The following is an 18,098-nucleotide window of genomic DNA, read 5'->3' as shown; positions in this document are numbered from 1 at the left end:
CAACCAAGTATGTGTGTATTGAAAAAGTCCTATTTATTTGCAAGTGTAAAATGAAGCAGGAAAGAGGCTGTCCTTTATTTTAGAGCAAATGTCGGTTCATATTGTGTAGCCGGACATCCTCTAGATAGTGACTGTATTTTTTTTGTCTTGATAGCTATGCTTTCTTGTGATGCAGGTTACATGTTCTTGTCTTTGTGTGAATGACTGGTGTTCAGTAAAAGGGAGAAATCTTCATTAAGAGGCTCTGTAAGGAAACAACTGTCTAATGTTGCGTCTGCTCTCCTTTCAGACTGAAAACATTCCTGTGGTAAGAAGACCTGATAGAAAAGACTTGCTTGCATACCTAAATGGGGAAACATGTGAGTGATGAGTTCTATTAAACACGTATTGATTGGATTTAAATTGTGGTCAGTTTGTAACTTAACTGAATACGTTCAGACTTTGCTAACAAAATGAGGTTTTCTTTTTTCTCCTCTGTTTTGTTCTGAACTTAAATATTTTTATGATACATAGATATGAGCTGCATTACTATAATCATGTTCAGACTGAGTTACTTTTAATAGTTTTCTTAACATCCTTTGCCTGATAGTTGTCCTAGAATGCTCAGTGTTTGTATTTTGTTCTCTTTAGACTGTGGGAAACTTTCAGTAGTTTCACGTTGTTTTTAATGCAATAAGTGTGTGGGATAAAAACTTCAGCATAATAAAATGTATCAAATCACTGCTTTTTCAGTCTGGAAGATTGTCGTGGTATTTAATCATGTTAAAATTTCAGTTGCCAATAATCAGAGAAAAGAGGTTTCATTGTGACTAGAAGATAAATATGACCTAGTTTTACAAATCATTCTGTACCATAGAGATGACCTTCTGTTTGTTGCAATGAGGTAATTTCTGTAATAGGAACAGTAAGCTTTTTTTATGTTTTAGAGGGGCCCCTAGGATGCCTGTCTTAAAAAAAATTGGATGAACCAGTAGTTCTTAATTGCAGGTTATACGTAACTATTTTAGCAATTGTTTTATTTGGTGCTGTATATGCATGTCATAGAGTTAGTTGCTGATTATTTGATGTTGGAAGGGGCAAGAGTCATGTGATGCAATTCAATCTCCTTTTTGAAGAAGAGCCAAATGACCCTGAATAATCTGATCTTAACTTCATGTGGAGTCAGATTTTGGACATATCTGGTTCCAGTGTTTGACCAACTTCACTAATTAGAATTTCCATTGTTGAGGTTTATCTGCTGTCCTTCATCCTTTTATGCTGAAATACTTTAGCAAATGTTTTATACTTAAATGAAATGTTGTTTGATTTCAGCAACGTCATCAAGCATAGACAGAAGTGCTCCACTTGAAATTGGTCTTCAACGTTCCACTCAAGGTACAGTCTAACTAGAAAGTAATCTCAGTACTCATTTTATGAAAGTCTTCTACAATACTGCATTTTTAATATCCTGTTTTTCTTGTAGTTAAGAGAGCAGCAGATGAAATATTAGCGGAAGCAAAGAAGCCAAGAATAGAGGTAATAAGATTAGCTGTTTCCAAAACAAATCTGGGGAAAAGGAGTGTAAATGATAGTACAGTTCAGCTGGTCTGCCTGTCCTCTGGGTGCATGTGTTACTTCTGTTAGCATGTACATGAACTGGAAGGAGTTAGAACTTACAGGTTTCAGGCCTCTGGGTTAAACTTGGAATTTTAGTTACTGGATGTATGTTGTAGTGTAAAAGGGTAAAGTCTGACCTTGTGTTTATAAGTACTAGTTATATTCTGATCTGCTTGCTAGGAACCATGCAATTGGAATCTACATGCTGTTTAATGAGTAATTACTGCCATTTGTGACTTGCTGTTATAACTTAAAAGCCAGTCTTATTAATGCTTACTTATTTATCTGCTCTTTTAGTTTCTTTATAGCAGATATAACTGTTGTCCCTGTGATTTATATCATTCATTACTTAAGACAAAGCTTCAGAAAACAATAAATCTGAAGTAAATCTAAACAGTTTTCTGAAGCTTTGTCTTAAGTAATGAATGATGTATTTCCACAAGAGCAATGTGTCTAGATATTACACACACTGTTATTTGATTCTGCCTGATTTTAAAGACTTTGTTTTTATCAGTTATTTTTTAAATACGTTCATCCAGTTGTCTCCTCGCTGATAATTCTGAGTTATCTATTTCTGGCTGTATGTACCTCCGGAGTGTTAAGGCTTTAGGTTTCTTCTTGGAGTTAAGAATTACTGAAAATAATTGTGTGTTTAACTGTGTCTGCATAAGAATTTGTAAGAAATTCGGGCATTTGTAATGGCATACAAGCACATGATTGCTCTGAGGTGATGTATCGTTTGTAAAATGAATACTAGAGTAAGTTATGCTTGGAAATCAAGATAGACCTTCTTAGTTTTTTTTAAAGTATTCTGAATAGTTTTAATTCTAGTTTTGTTTTACTGAAGACAATACACCAAAATTAACCATTACTGTTACTGCCAGGATGAAGAGTGTGTGCGCCTTGACAAAGAGCGGCTGGCAGCTCGATTGGAGGGACATAAAGAAGGTATCGTGCAGACAGAGCAGATCAGGTGGGGATACTTGAATTTCCTATGGATAACATTTAAATAAAGGGCTGATAACAAGTGTGTTACTTTAGACATATGGTCTTTATTTTGTCCGGCTACTCGCAGCGATAGCCTGCTCTCACTCTTTTTAGATGCTATAATCAAAAATTGTATCTTGAGGAGGCAGAACTTCATGCCTGGGAATAATACTCCTGTTCTTGGGTGGAAGTTCAGATGTCATGGCATGAAGTACCATGGTTTGTATTCAGAACAGTTGCCTCCTGTTAACTGTCTCCTTTTCAAACTGTACCAGTTACCCTTTCTTCTGCCATGGTATTTATTCAAGGAGTCCAAAACAATCAGGAGAGCTGCAAAGGAAGTCTTATGAACTCTCTGTATTTCGAAATAATAATAATAATAATCTTGTGTTGAGGAGGACCGTGCAGGACATTGCACATTGCAGGACTGTATCCCAAATTAACAGGGCCTCTGGCTCCCTGCAGAGGTGAGCTTGTTTCTACTGAAGAGGCAGTAAGTTCCAGAGGACAAAGTACTGTCATTGCCTTAAGTAGTAATCAATACTCAAGTGATTAAAAATTTGCCTGTTAGCTTTTTTTTTTTCAGTTGTATGTATTCAGAGTTTTGTAGAGAATGACAGCTGCTTTTGTGTCTGACATCACATATTTCCCAAGCTAGACTGAGAGAAAATGAAATTATTGCAAGACCTTGTTAATGCTAAGAATTTGGGGCTTAGTAGGTAGTAAGGCTTAGAGATACAAGGCTCTAGCAGCTCATTTTCAAATATCTAAATTCTGAAGCTTTGATGTAAGTATAGTTGTTACATTTTTTTTTGTTGTTTGTCAGCTTTAAGAATGCAAAATGTGAGTCACACCTTACTTGCAGGAAGCACAGGAATGTGCATTAACATCGTATTTCATCTGTGTTAGATTTTGCAAATCACTAGTTTCACTCGATAGACTATCTGCTTTCTTGAGAAATTCGTTTCTTGAGCATAAACAAAACTGTGAATGTGTATTTATCCTGTGCCAGGATTAAATTTACCAGTTAGACTTGCTACAACTAACGTAGCCAAGTAAATTTAATCACTCTTAAGATCAGCAACTTTGTCATCCCTATGTCTTCTATAGGTATACGTAGAAGGTAACTGGGAGAGGAGGGTGAAAGGGAGAGAGGGGGGAAAGGAACAAAACAGATTTTATTGTTGCAGCTGACTAAAGAGAGCCTAAGAATCAAAAAGTGTAACTATGTATGTTGTTTTGTGTAAGGTGATAATGTGGATGTTAGCAGGAATGTGTCACATCTTTGATTTAGAATATGAAACAGTGCTGCAGTGAGGATTACTGAATATTGTTCGTAGTTACTTTGTGCTCTATATTTACAGAGGCTTAATATTAATGCAGAGAATTTCTTTTTCAAAAGTGCAAGTGACATTCACAGGCCATTAGCTTGGAGTGTGAGCTTGTCACTGTTGCAGCAATGCAGAAAAGTTCCTTATCCAGTAGCTTAGTCATGTAAGGAAGTAGAACACTTAATACAATAAATACTGGTTGTGAAGCAATGTGATCTCAGAAAAAAAACCCATGCACAACTGAATCAGATATATGTAGTTCAGCTTGTGCAATTCAGTGCTTTTTATTGTCCAGTTTACCTGGAAAACAGTAGGACTCACTGTTTGGCAACCAAATCCTACTGTGTTCACAATTAAAAGCAAACAGACAAAGATATTGGATTGAGCTGAGCTTCCTCACATAGAGTTTAGTGTGAACAAAGTTACTACCATCTGTTTGTTTGGCCTACATGCTCTGTAAAGGTAACATCAAACTTCCCAGTGCTCAAGTCTGCTTAACAGAGCTTTGACCTAAACTTGGTGTAATGCTTCCTAAGTCTCAGAGCAGCCAGGGTTTGACTGACTACACACAGAAGTATAATTTGCTGTAAGAAGTTTGGAGTTGAAATTCAGATGACGTTATAAATGGAAATGGTAGAACTGATGCTTTACATTTGCACTTTTTATTTCTGCGTGTAACAGTTAAGATATTATGATGGCTTTTTTTGTGCTAATACCTGTAAGGAACCTTTGTGTCAGAAAAAAAGGATTCTAATGCCCAAAACATTGTTCAGGCTTGTATAATCTTTAGGTACACGTGAGGTGACTTCTTATGGCATGGACATAAACTTCAAGCAGCAGAAAATTTCACAAATTCTTTCAGAAGAATTGTTTGTGCTGTTACTCAGTCTCTTCTGCTATTTTTGCTCATTTAGGTCCTTGTCAGAAGCCATGTCAGTGGAAAAAATTGCTGCTATCAAAGCAAAAATCATGGCAAAGAAAAGATCCACTATCAAAACAGATCTGGATGATGACATAACTGCTCTTAAACAGAGAAGTTTTGTTGATGCTGAAGTGGATGTAACCAGAGATATTGTCAGCAGGGAGAGAGTATGGAGGACAAGAACTACAATCTTACAAAGCACAGGCAAGGTAATGATGTAGATATCAAACTATTATTATGATCCAAATGACAAATTGCATTTTCTCTTTTCTTTATCTCTAGTCTGTTAACTATAGATGACTGGGACGATTATGCTGAGTGTTTTAGGTAAAGGCAAGCAAGAGGACTGTTGGCACAGTTACAAAAAGACTTTATTCTTTCCTCATTGCAGTAAGCCTTAAAGATATCTCCAAAAAAAAAAAAAAAAAAAAAAAAAAAGACACCAAGTGATCACAAGTACCTGCAGTGTGAAATGGGAAGTGGAGTGTTACTGGGAGAAGTAGCCATGTACATACAGCTGTGGGAAGAGTTGGATGATAAAGTGAACAAAACCAGAAAGTGATAGCATGATGAGGCTTTCCTGTATATTTATGTTCCTTAAGCTCCTTTAACTGAGGTCTTCATCTGCACTTGGTTATGTGCTGTCCAGAGCATGGTTGCAAGCACAGCTGATGGCTTAACTGTCCAAAGAGGGCAAGCTTTCTTTATTGCAGGCACTTGAGACTGAACTTCTTGAGGAAGCAGTATGTCAGTTTGTAAAAGATTGCAGGTTTCTGTTTTATGCAGGTAATTGATGAATTGTATCCTTTGCCTTTCTGCTTTGTATGCTTGCCTTTCTAGGAATAAGTTGCCAGTTTTTCCTTGTCATATTTTCAAATGTTCTATATAGCAGTCATTTAGACAATGTAGTCTTGTGGCTTTAGAGGTAGAATAAATTTCTGAGGTGAGATGTAATCACTAGGTACCTGATACATTCCTGCATGCTACCTGCTGTGAGTGCTGTATTGTTTGTGAGATTTGTAGGAATCTCACTACTGCACAATTAAATGTAAATTATTGTGATAAATTGATAAAAACTGTAAACACTTCAATCATAAGAAATATGGGTTTTGAAGGAACCCTGGGCAACTTTTCTTTGTGTAGTGAATAAATCATGGTGTTTTAGCTTTATGTGCCTTCCAAAGGAGCCTTGCAAAGAAGACAGGTAAAAGCTTAGATTTTATCCTAGTACCCCTGTTGTAATAGTGAGGTGAGATGAATGAGTTTAGGCAAAACCTAGCAGAGACAAGGACAGAGAGCAATCAAGTTAATTATGGGACTCCAGCATGGAGTTCCTCTGAATAGACTGAGGAAAATCACGGGGCGTAACAGCTAGTCCTGTCTGTTTGGACAGAACTTCAGGAGTGTTGATAGCTTGAGCAAAAACCATCAAATGTTTATATTTCTGTACAAGAAACAGTCGGACTGAATAGGTGGGAAAACATCACTTGTTACCCATAACAGTAGCTTTATTCCAAAATTGCTTGGGGAATTTGTTCGTAGTTTGAGAGGGTTTTTCCTTTGTTCTTTTTTTTTTTTTCTCTTTTTTTTTTTCCCCCTCCTTTATTTATTTTTAAAGTGTCTTTGTAAAGAACTTCTAAGAAGTTAAATAACTCACGTGGGTTCTCTCAGGCATGTCATTCCTTATCTACTTGCCTGTTCTTTTAAAAAACTTTTGATCAGGGAAGCATGGCACCAATCTGCAACTGCTCCTTTGGCTTTTCTTTGTGATATGTGACTTGCTGGTGTGCCCACTAATTCTTTTTCTTGTAACTTTTCAATATCAGCTTGATACAGATTTATCTGCAGTCTCTTGAATCCTCCTAGATGTTTTAAAATAAAGTTGACTTGAATAGTAGTTTGCCATGTAGTGTTTAACTTCAATATCTGAATTCCTTTAGCACTGCTGTGGTAAAGGTGACAACTTAGGAGCATTCCCTAAAAATTAATTTAATTGCTTCTTTTTAAAAAAATCATTGTCTGAAACAGATCTCAAGCTGTCTTCTCCACAGAGAATTTACATGTACTTTTCGTGTCCTCTGTAATGTGCATATATGTAGAGATAGTTTAAGATGCAAAAGGAAAACGCTAGGCAGATGAAAGCACAGCTCAAAATCTGTTGTCCCTAGGTTTTGGGGAGGTTTCTTCTGTTTTTGCTGTCTTTAGAGAAAGTAGTGATTCCTTCAGCAAGATGTTCTTCGGTGTTCTATGTACGTCTCTAAAAAATTGTCTTGATGCTTGCATTCTGCCCCATTATATCTGCCTCTAATTATCTTCTAATAGCATCTTCGTTATGTTGCTTCCATTGCTGAAATTGGTGGTTTTTTTTAAGTGCTGAATATGAGTGTGTTGATACTCCTGTTACAGAGTATTCTTCAGAAGCTACATATTAGTGTAGGTACTGTGGGTTAAATAAAGGGTGTCTTTCCTTTTGTGTCTGCTGTGACCAGTTGCTTCAATACACAATTACTTATGGCAGCTAAAGAATTAATCTCTGCATATCTTCTCAACACTTAGAAGTCTCATGATTCTATTCTATGCAAATCTCACTAGTTTGTTGCTGTTGAATTGATACTGGCAATATGGCTTTAGTGCTTCACTAATGTCACACACATGGTCACTTGTTGGCTGTCGATTGGTTGACATTCACACGTGGCACTGAGCATTTTATAATGCACAACCCAAGTCTTGTATCTGTACAGCCCCTTATATTACCCAATGCTGTATTTGGCTGTGGCATCGTTTCATGACTATCTTTAGCGACCTCACAAGCTCAGTATATTGTTTTTAAAGCTGTACATTCCACCTCATGCATCCTTTTTGTCTATAAGACTTCCAGAATTTGCGTTTGCTTGCTTTTCTTTAACTTCACTTTAGAGCTCTTGATTAAAGTGTTATTCAGTAGTTTCCAACCTGATCTTTTTGCCATTCTACCCTCCTCTGGGAGTAGTGGTTGATTTAATCTCAGGTGGATGACTCATTCTGTTCTGTCTGAAACTTCTGTTGGCTTTCCCCAAGTCTTCTGGATTTTATGAATAATGTGACATTTTTAGGTAACATTTTTTCAGAGCCAAATTGAATCTGTTTAGCAGAAGGTTTTACTTCCCATTATAGTAGCTTAACTTTAGAAAGGGAAGGATGCATTATGTAGAAGCAACATAATTGCAGGTTTGAGTAAAGGTATGCAACAGTGTTTTACGGTGAGCTGACTGTCTAACCAACTGAGAACTTACTCTCCCTTATGGTTTCTTTAGCTGCCACAGGTTGTCCTTGCTCTTTGCATAGTCCAGTGCTGCTTGTTGATCTTCACAAATGTGAAAACTGGGGCAAGGGAATTGCCATCTTTGTGCTGGAGACAGCTGGACGTCTTTGGGGAAAAAAGCGGTAGAGGTAAAGGGAGAAGAGGTTTTTTAAAAAATAAATAAAGTCAAAATTAATTTTCAGATTGTTAAGGTGTTGGTGTTGTAGGTGTCTCAGTGTTATTTTTCATAGTGGTCTCTTGTATATAGCACGTGATTTGGGATGCTTGCTTACACTATGTTAGGAGGAAATGAATTGATAATACAGTCGTGTCACTGGGTATGAGATGTGTATCTTGAGGGCAGGTTGAGCTTGTCAGTTTTCATACACATTAAATCAGTTGGAGCTGAAAATGTGAATCTTAAAAGAAAATGCTAGCAAAGCAGAACTTTCCTAACTTCTAACTTCTTCTTCTTTGTTCATTGAACTGGACATCTTGTCTGGCAGCTAAAAATTTGAATCTTTATGTAGAATGTTTGTCATAATAACTGTTTAGATAATTGAGTTTTGAATTATTGCCTTGCAGGGCTCTCAGTTCTGTGTATCTGTTTCTGGGATAAATGCCTGTTTTGTAAAATAAAGCACGGAACGCTTGGAAAAAAACTTTGCTTAAACTGAAATTGATTCCTTCCTTTCATGTCCTTCCTCTCTCTGTTTTTCCTTTCTGAATAATCCTTTGATTTTTGTAATCTATGGAAGCAGGCTTCAGCAGTCCTTTCTGAAGCAAAAACCTCCTTCCATCTCTGCTATAAAAGTGTTAGTGATGCTTGAATGCTATCTGCAGGAATACTAAAGTAATCTAAGCAGGAGTTTCAGCACTCACAGGTATATTGGAAGGGAGAGTTTGTCTCAGTGATTGATGTACTTTTGATTGATGTACAAGTTTTCTTCCTGGTTTTGTTTTTTGTCGTTAAGCTCCCAGAGTACTCAGAAATAGTTGGTATTATACTTGGTATAAAAGCAGCATGTGACTTAGGTGTGGAGAAATCTTAAAACTGGGATCTTGGAAATGGACTAAGGTGAATTTCTGACTCTTTGAAATGAAGCAGTGTTCTTTTGGTAATAATATGCTCTGTGCCTTTCTGATTTAAAAAAAACAACGATGTATTCATTTCTTTATCATATATTGTAGACTCATAGAATGGTCTGGATTGAAAAGGACCACAATGAGTTTCAACCCACCCCTGCTATATTCAGGGTCGCTCAGCACCAGACCAGGCTGCCCAGAGCCACATCCAACCTGGTCTTGAATGCCTCCAGGGATGGCAGACTCCTGTTCCAGAGTGTCACCACCCTCTGTGTGGAGAACTTCATCCTAATATCTAACCTAAACCTCCCCGTCTCAGTTTAAGACCATTCCCCTTTGTCCTATCACTATACACCTTTTTAAACAGCTGTTCACCCTCCTGTTTGTATGCTCCCTTCAAGTACTGGAAGGCCACAGTGATGTCTCCCATGTTGAAAGCTTAAGGTATTGTTTTTTTTTCCCTTTTTTTTTTTTAATAAGTACGAATATGTTAGAGTTACCTTCTCTTGAGCTAGCTCTCCCTAGCTACAGGAAAAATAACTTAATCAGCCCAAACAAACATGTATAGCAGCTTAGTATAGAGTCAGGATTATTTGAAACTCAGTCCCTCCAGGTTAGTAAGCCTGAATCACATAATTGTGGGTTTTGTCCATGTAAGATTTTCGTTGTGCGTATTAATTACTACATCTAGGTCAGAATTTGAAAGCCAAGGTCTCACTTCAGTTTGTGTTGCTTCCTTCCTGCTGAGCGACTGATTTGATTTTCTCTCTGCTTAATGCTTACTGTACCAAAAAATCAAAAGTGAATGTTGTGTATTTTGAAATACAAATATTTTTGTCATTAAAAGGAAGTAAGGCTGAATCAAATGTTTTTCTGTCTTACTACTACTACTGTATATGTTTCTTGTGTGGAAAAAACTGGTTATACAGCAAATATTTTTCCAAGGTTTTATTTTCTTTCGTATAACAGGAAGCCACTTGTTGACGCCAACAGCTTCTTTTAAACCTTCATCTCAATTAAGATTTCATATCTTTACTTACAGTGGTCCTGCCATAATATTAAAGTCAGCTCTACTTACCTGTAGGAAGAAAGGTTGTTGCTGCCGAGTGTACTGCGCAACCATAAAAAGGACATTCATACTGAGGGGGTTGGACTGAGTTCTAATTTTATTCTGAAGAACACGACTGAGCTTTCTGTATCGAACTCTAGTCTTCATTTTTTTTTCTTTGCTTTTGAGTTTGTTTGTGAGCATAGTGATGCAGGCCAGAACTGAGCGAAACAACTGGGGCATTGATAGCTGACCTAGACAGAGGATTAGCTCTTTGCTGCTGGGTTGCATTTACCTTGGATGTAACCCACAACTGCCAGCTTCACTCATACTGTGCATTGCTTTGAACAACAGACTACTGAACATTATTCCTCTCTGGTTTTCTCAATTCATACACAAATTCAATAGCAAGAGCCATAATTTTGACCCAATGTATCTCGTCTTTACAGTGCTCGATATTTCTGATTTTGTGTTATTTCTTGGAAAATATGACCTACACAGATGGTATTTGCACACGCTATTTTTTTGACAAAGGAATGGCTTTTAATTATAGGCCTGACCCTTTTAACAATAATTGCACATTTGAAGTAAATGCTATGAGACTTTCTTTGGTTATTTTGTTTCATAGGGGTTTTTTTTGTGTGTGTTTTGAGCTTTCATAGCAATAAAGTCAGTAAATATTGAAATGAAAATAATTTTACAGCAAGATTAAGATGATGTTTTTAACTAGTATTAACAGCTATGTGGCCTAAGTAAAATTTTGCAAATTTTAAAAGAAATTTTGATTGTACAAACAATTTTGCTCATGGGCCCTAGGTGGCAGGATTGTTCCACATTCCTGAAATTCACAGTAGTGAATTAATTCAACTGTGAAATTGAACAGGCAAAGATGTGCCGGGTTAATATCTCATAGTGCATTCAAATGGAAGAAAGCTATGGTTTTAAAATGGCTATGCACAAGTGTAATGGAGTGGGTTTAGTTTCCCAAACTCTACTTTATTCTGTGTTTTGTATTAGCTAAGTGGGAAGGCTGTTTTGCTGCTTGATTCTAACCGATAGGTTTTGTGTACAGCACTGAAAAGAAAAATGGATCAGACTGTGACGATTGTTTTCATATTGAACAATGCTGAGTCTTCTTTTGTAAGAAGGTACCTCCAGTGTGTCAGAAAGTAGTAACCAAATTGTGTTTCCTGAATGAAATTTAGCTTAGCTGTGAAGTTACCTCATACCTGGGCACTTGTTCTGTGATTTAATAAGTAAGTCCAGCGAAGACTGTATTTTTGTATGACATACGCACACAAGAAGTAAATTCAGGTATCTGCAAGTGAGTGTTCAGAACAGATGTAGTTCTCTTCTATCTTCAGGATATTACAGCATTTCATGTTTCTTAGTCAGTCTGGATTCTGTTTCAAATTAGATATTTTGCAGGTCTTTATTACAGTAAGTTTGCTGTCAAAATCTAGTGAATGAAATATAATACAGACCACGTGAGGAGTGAAACTTGTTACTGAGAACACTCCACAGATACACAGGGCTAATAGCTGCATGTTTTCCATTCATTTTAGTAGACTGTAGTAATACTTCAATGTTTTAACTGGAGAAATGTTATTTGATTCCCAGAGCAGCTTTTTTGTGAAAGGGAGTGTGTGACTTTAATTTTCTTTTTCCGCAGCAGTTAGCAAAAATCAAGTGTTATTGATATTTTTTAATATACTCTATTGGACAGCTTAATGTTTTTTTCCCTAAATTCTGCTTTTGTTAATTGTATACATTCCAATTATTCCTTACATTGCAGTTGTTCTGAAAGCACAACTAAAGAGACGTGTTTATATTCAGGTGGTCTTTTTTAGCTGTTTGTGTTTCTTGTACCAATTGTTCTGTTGTATGAATGACTGTATTACAGTCTTTACAGGCCAAAAGCATATGGAAAGTGGTTTAAGTTCCACGAGCCCTCTGCATACCCATTAAGCATCTTGTGCTTTTACTTATTATTCAGCAGAAACTTGAGAATGCAAATGGGAAGAGGGGTTACTTCATCACAGCCTAGTATCATCCAAAATCGTATTTCTAGCTGTGGTCTTGTTGAAAAGTTCCTGTTTTAGGAAGGATGTTGGGTCAGAAATGATGGAAATCAGTTACAGTTTCAAAAAGCACAGTACAGAGAACATCCAGAGTTCATGTAACCAGGCTACCTGTATTTGCATGCTTGTGCTTGCTTGCAGCTGTTCCTGAATATTAATCTTGGATATGTTCAACCTTTGAACCTGAGGGCAACTGAGCACGCAATTCTAAACGCAGCAATCTGAGACTCTTCGTTTTAGAATAGCAAGAGGTGAAAATCAGCTTCAATATTTGTGAACAGTTTGTGTGGAAGATATTTAGAGTTTCTTGACATAGGAGAGTGATGCCTTCTCTAAAGGACTCTGGATCGAAATGTGTGCTTTACATTTAAGCATGCAAAAGGTTTTCTTTTAAATATACAGTTACTCCATTGATGTACTATACAAACAAGTTAATTCCTATTAAGTTAACACTAGTGAGAGTTAGTTGACTTGGTGCATGTTAGTCATTGTGTTGTTGAGCAGTGACCTATCTGTGGCATGACATCTGGAGAATTTATGTATTGTTGCAGGTTTTCTTCAATAATTTGTAAGTATTCTTCCTGTAAGATGATGATTGACTGTTTAGCTGACTGTAGCTGCTGTCCTTGATCCTCTATTGACTACTGCTGCTTTCCCTTCCCAATCTATCCCTAGAGCATGGGTCCAGTATTAAGAGGAATGATGGAAGATGGGAGCTATTAATGTAGAGCTTTATTTAAGTAAATAGCAGAATCCTGATTGTTACAGCTACTGAAACATTCTGCCTCTTCGGTTTTTGTTTTTTTCTTTTTCTTTTCCTCCAGTGGGATGAATTATTATTAGCTGTAAACATGGCTGGAATTAACAAAGAGATCTTTCATGGGCACAGGCAGAAAAACAGAAGAATTGATGAAATTGTCCTTTTTATACTAAGGGTTTTCTTAAGCATTCTTTCTGAAGCGTATTCAGATTTCTGTAAGACCTAATGCAGAGAGAGATGGATTTATTCATTTTTCTGGGCTGTGCCCCACATTGAAAGTTTTTGATAATAAAAATGTTGCATTTGAGATGAAATTCAACTAAATCTGGGTAGAAACTGGAGCGCGTTTGTATTCTGGGTCTCTGTTGGGATGAACAATGAGCACTCAGAGGTCTTTCTGCTCTTCAGGGCTTTGCAAATCAGTCAGTACCTGCAATGGATGGTCTGCTTGATTATTTTTTGTCATAATATAATCCCATATCCCCAAACAAGACAATAAAAAGCAAGATGGTGATTTTAGTTTGAGTGCTTGCTAAGGCACTGTTTTTTCTCTGTCTAAATAGACATTGGTGTCCTTGAGGGACCTGCATTTTGATGCTGTCAGAGAAAACATCAGCGAGAACACTTTGTAATTCCGTGCTCAATAACGACTTCTTTTCAGCAGACTGGAGAATATCCTGTTGTTCTTCACCCTGATGGAAATTGAAGTTTGGTCCAGTTATTTAAAAACTGAGATGCTGAAATGCCCTTGAAAAATTCCTATTTTGAAAATTAAACATAGTTTGAAGAGTATGTAAACCATGTTTTTTAAGAATGAAACAGAAACGTGGAAGCTGGCTGCAGCTCCTCTGTGACGGAAGGATTTGGCTTTTCCACGGGCAGTCTGAACTCTAAATTCCTGTTCTTGTTAATTAATCAGTTTCTTCTCCCGCGTTTTGGAAGACTGAGGAGCTTGTCTTTCCAAGAGATAGTATGTGATGAAGCACAGCAGAGACGGGAATTGTGGTTGTTGTGCTGCTCAGCCCAGACTTCAGGAGAACTCTGAATTTCAAGTAAAAACATGCAGTTAGTTTAGTTTTCCTTAGAACAGAGCTGATTTTGAGTATCTGCATATAATTGATATGCACATGGCTCAAGCTCTTTGAAGGGTATTACCAAGGTTTTTCTGATAGAAAAGAACTTGAAATATGCTTCTGCATGAGTTCTCTCAGTCTTTATGAAAAGATTTTGTGCAATAAATGGCTTTACCTTCGTAAGTGGTTTCCAGAGGTCTCCAGGTGCAGCCCTTCTGCCTTTGAATAAATGGGCAACGTGCTTGTCAAGGGAGCAAGCTTAGAGAAGTTTTGCTTTCGAGATCTCTAATTTATTTCTATACAATTCACCCCACAGGTCTTAGTTGTGTAACTTCTGCATTTGGTTTGTGATGCTATTGGCCTTAACTGACAACGTTTCAAGATTAGCATACAATGCTGTGGAAGAGTCTAAGCATATAGACTTATAAATACTTCATATATAAAAATATATATGAATATGTAAAAATACTTCATACTGTCTTGAAATATTAAAAAGTCATTTTCATTAACAAAAATTTTCTCATACTAACACTAGTGACAGTTGTCAGTAATGAAGGGCATTCTGTACACATGTATTTCTAACATTAAACACCTTAACTTTAAACAACTTAACTTTTCAAGAGTTAAATTAGAACCTACAATTTTGCTTAGAATAAAACAAGCCTATTCATGTGAACAGATGCATGTATTTTAAAAACACTGATTGCTATAACTTGTATGGTTGTGTCCCAATGGCTTGGAATTATCTGACAAAACACTGCCTCAAGTTACTACAGTTATTGTCACGGATTGCTCTTAATTCAGACTGCGGTGAGCAGACGGGCACCTTTTAGCATATACGTAACTGGAATTTGTCCTGGAAATCCTTGGTGAACATCTTGTTTTTTGATGTTATTTATTTATTTATTTATTTTTGTTTTGTCTTGCGACAGCAAAGCATGATAGGCAAGAATAGACAAGGAAATCAGTATATTAGCTCTTTGTGAATAGCTCGGTTTAGTTGGTGTTGTAATGATGCCAGTTAGGTTCAGCAATGTCTTTTGAGCATGTAAGTCTTAAGGAACAGAGGTGGCAAGTCTGCCCAAGAGCTGCTTATGTTTGGGTTCTGTTACAGCAAAAATAATCAGAAAACTTCTGTTTATAAAACTTGTGCTCTGTCTCTGTTTTTCTATGAGACACTAGTTAACTAAGTGGTATTTTCTACTTGTGTTGGTGTTACTTGAAACAGAGATAGTCGGTAAGATTCGCTGATATCTGATATATCTGATAATGTTTTTCAGAACTTTGCCAAGAATATTTTTGCAATTCTTCAATCAGTAAAAGCCAGAGAAGAAGGCCGAGCACCTGAGCAACGACCTGCACCAAATACAGCACCTGCGGTAAGAGCAGCACTTTGGTGGCTTTGGGGGCTGGCACTTCAAATTGAGAGTAGAATGTCTTGTCATTATTAAATACAAAGTTTGTTTTAGTTTCATTCCAGTGAACGAATAATTTCCCAGCACAACTTCGTAGATATTCTTTGCCTTTAGTTACATAGACTGGTATTTAAAGAGCTGAATATATTAGCTTAATTTGTTCAGTATGTTCTTGTTACTTACTGATGAAGTGTTAGTGCCAGCTTCTGTATGTATCATACACTAGCGATATTCTGCATCTACTTGGAAAAAATGTATTACATGAGACAACTGCCATTTAAAACAAAATGTTTTGCTGGTTTTTTGACAGATAGGGTAGCAAATGTTTAAGAATCTGGAACATGACTCATGAGTGGGAACAGCTTGAACCAGCTTTCTTTTGCCTGTAATAAATCAGAAGGACAATCTTACAGCTTTATTATTTAAGCTGTCTAGGTATTAGACAAGGTTTGTTCTGTGTTATGATATTTACTGTTAGCCTTTATTAAGCATATTCTTGAACTTCATGGCAGTCTGCTGTAAAAGATGTTTAACTTGGTTTATTTTTACTACTCCTGCCTCTAACAGAGGCCTAAATTTATGTGGCCAGGTGAATTTCAACATTTAAGTGTTTATGTTGAATTTCACAAATAGTACATTGGACTACTAATATGTCATGCAGAACAGTCACAACAAGACCACAGAACTAAGTCATACACAGAAGGAATGAGTTGGTACTTACTGGCACATTTTAGGTACTTGAAAAACAAAGAAGGAAAACCCCACTGTAACAAACAAAAAAAGCAAATGATGTTTTTTTTTTCCACTGAGTTTGGTTTTATTCTGAGGGTGTAATGTATTATTAGCTCAGTCAAGCTGACAAGGTACATACTGTGTGTATGGCTGAACCATGAGTTGTCAGTTCTTTCTTTAAAACCTTGAGATATTAGAAAAAAATCTATGATTTTACGCAACTTACAAGTTTTAGCTAATGTGGTTTCTTACTGATTGTTTGATTTGTCTCAGGTTGTAGTTCCCATCAGTATGTACTTCTAAACTGTTTCTGTAAGTGGATGTTTAAATGCATCAGAAGTTTTCAAAGGCATTTCAAGTCTTACCAAAGTGAACTGAGTTTATGCTTTCAGGCTATTCTGAGTAATAGTTAGTGAAGTTTAAGAACCAACAAATAGCTTTTCAGGGTGCTTTACAAACCTCATTGAATCTGTTTTAGGATCCTACTTTACGAAATAAGCAACCTATTCCAGCTGCCTACAACAGATATGATCAAGAAAGATTCAAAGGCAAAGAGGGTAAGCTGATTGATATTTTTCAAAGTAAATAATTATAAATATAAAAATGAAAAATGGCACCAGTGAGTGTAAAGTTAAGGTTGCAGATTGTGTCATTGCTTGTCAAACCTATGCAAAGCCCAAAAAAAGCTGTTTCTGTACCTACAGGTATTTTAAACAAGACTATCTGCTATTTGAATCTGTTATTTCATAGGAATTATTCCTACCGTTTAGGGAGAAAGCTGAAAACTTAAGAAAACAGTATTTTATTTTTAGAAGATTGCATGCAATTTGTAAATTGAATCAAACAAACAATGCACCCCCTTACCAAAACTGAAAACATGATGCATAAAATGAAATAGATTGCCTTTCCTCATGCAAGTTGCTGTCAGTTATTGTAAATAAATATCACTAAAGCATGTACCTGTAATAAAAAAAAAAAAAAAAAAAAAAAGAAAAAGAGAATGTGCAAAATATTAACTTCCTTATAGAGAAGATGGAAATAATCCAAGACGATTAAGAATTTTCAGTTGTTTTTAAGTGGAGTTGAAGCTTGAATTTGACTGGTGATTTCTTTCTGAACTTAGAATTTTTTGTCCTGGTCTTACTAATCTCAAGGTATAGTGCTAATTTGAGTACCTTTATTTTCATATCTTGCTGTGTTTGGTTTTGTATACACTGTGTTATATTTGCATGTGGCTTTCTTGCAGAGCCACGGCAAATTCTTACTACTTGTCTTGGTTGTCTTTTCCTTCTGGTTCTCAAACAAAATCATTGTTTTTGTAAATGGAAGTTCCTAGGCATGATACCAAAGGCTTTCTTTTCTGGGCCTCAAAAACTTTACGTGCTGCTAAACAACACTTTAAACTGCAGGTGAACAGTTCCAGCTTGCATTTTTCAGTGTATTTGGCCTTGTTGTCGTTAATACCTTTTTTTTTTTTTTTTTTTTTTTTTTGGTATGGGGAAAGAGAAAAGCATTCATACAGTGTGTGTGAATTGTCAGACTCTATGTGCTGTACTGTAGCTGATCTTGTTCAAATTTTGTATAGGAATGGCACAATTATTTTCACTATGTAAACAAAAAGCAAGAGTATATGAGCTAGTGATTTTTGTTTGTAGCTGGAGGAGGAGAAATATCAACTCTAACACTAAGGAGAATTTCACACCATAAGAAATTTTTAAGGGTTGTTTCCCATGCATCTCATTGGATAATGTAAAATACATTCAAAATCAGATTGTGGCTCTTTGTGA

At 36.4% G+C, this 18,098-nt stretch overlaps 1 protein-coding gene across 1 annotated transcript in view; it reads left to right on the top strand.

Moving 5' to 3' along the window:
* CDC73 (cell division cycle 73) overlaps positions 1 to 18,098 on the top strand; it is a gene marked incomplete at both ends in the record, with an annotated part of 96,972 nt that overhangs the window by 4,259 nt on the left and 74,615 nt on the right. The window contains 7 exons of the mRNA XM_079535173.1: positions 290 to 359; positions 1,312 to 1,374; positions 1,463 to 1,515; positions 2,481 to 2,569; positions 4,829 to 5,045; positions 15,445 to 15,543; positions 16,790 to 16,868. Of these exons, the coding sequence (XP_079391299.1) occupies positions 290 to 359; positions 1,312 to 1,374; positions 1,463 to 1,515; positions 2,481 to 2,569; positions 4,829 to 5,045; positions 15,445 to 15,543; positions 16,790 to 16,868 (670 nt within the window). The remainder of the gene's footprint in view (positions 1 to 289; positions 360 to 1,311; positions 1,375 to 1,462; positions 1,516 to 2,480; positions 2,570 to 4,828; positions 5,046 to 15,444; positions 15,544 to 16,789; positions 16,869 to 18,098) is intronic.

This window comes from Tetrao urogallus (assembly GCF_951394365.1).
Source record: "Tetrao urogallus genome assembly, chromosome: 5".
NCBI lineage: Eukaryota > Metazoa > Chordata > Aves > Galliformes > Phasianidae > Tetrao > Tetrao urogallus.
The sequence above is the reverse complement of the archived record's forward strand: the minus strand, read 5'-3'. Positions and strand labels throughout refer to the sequence as shown.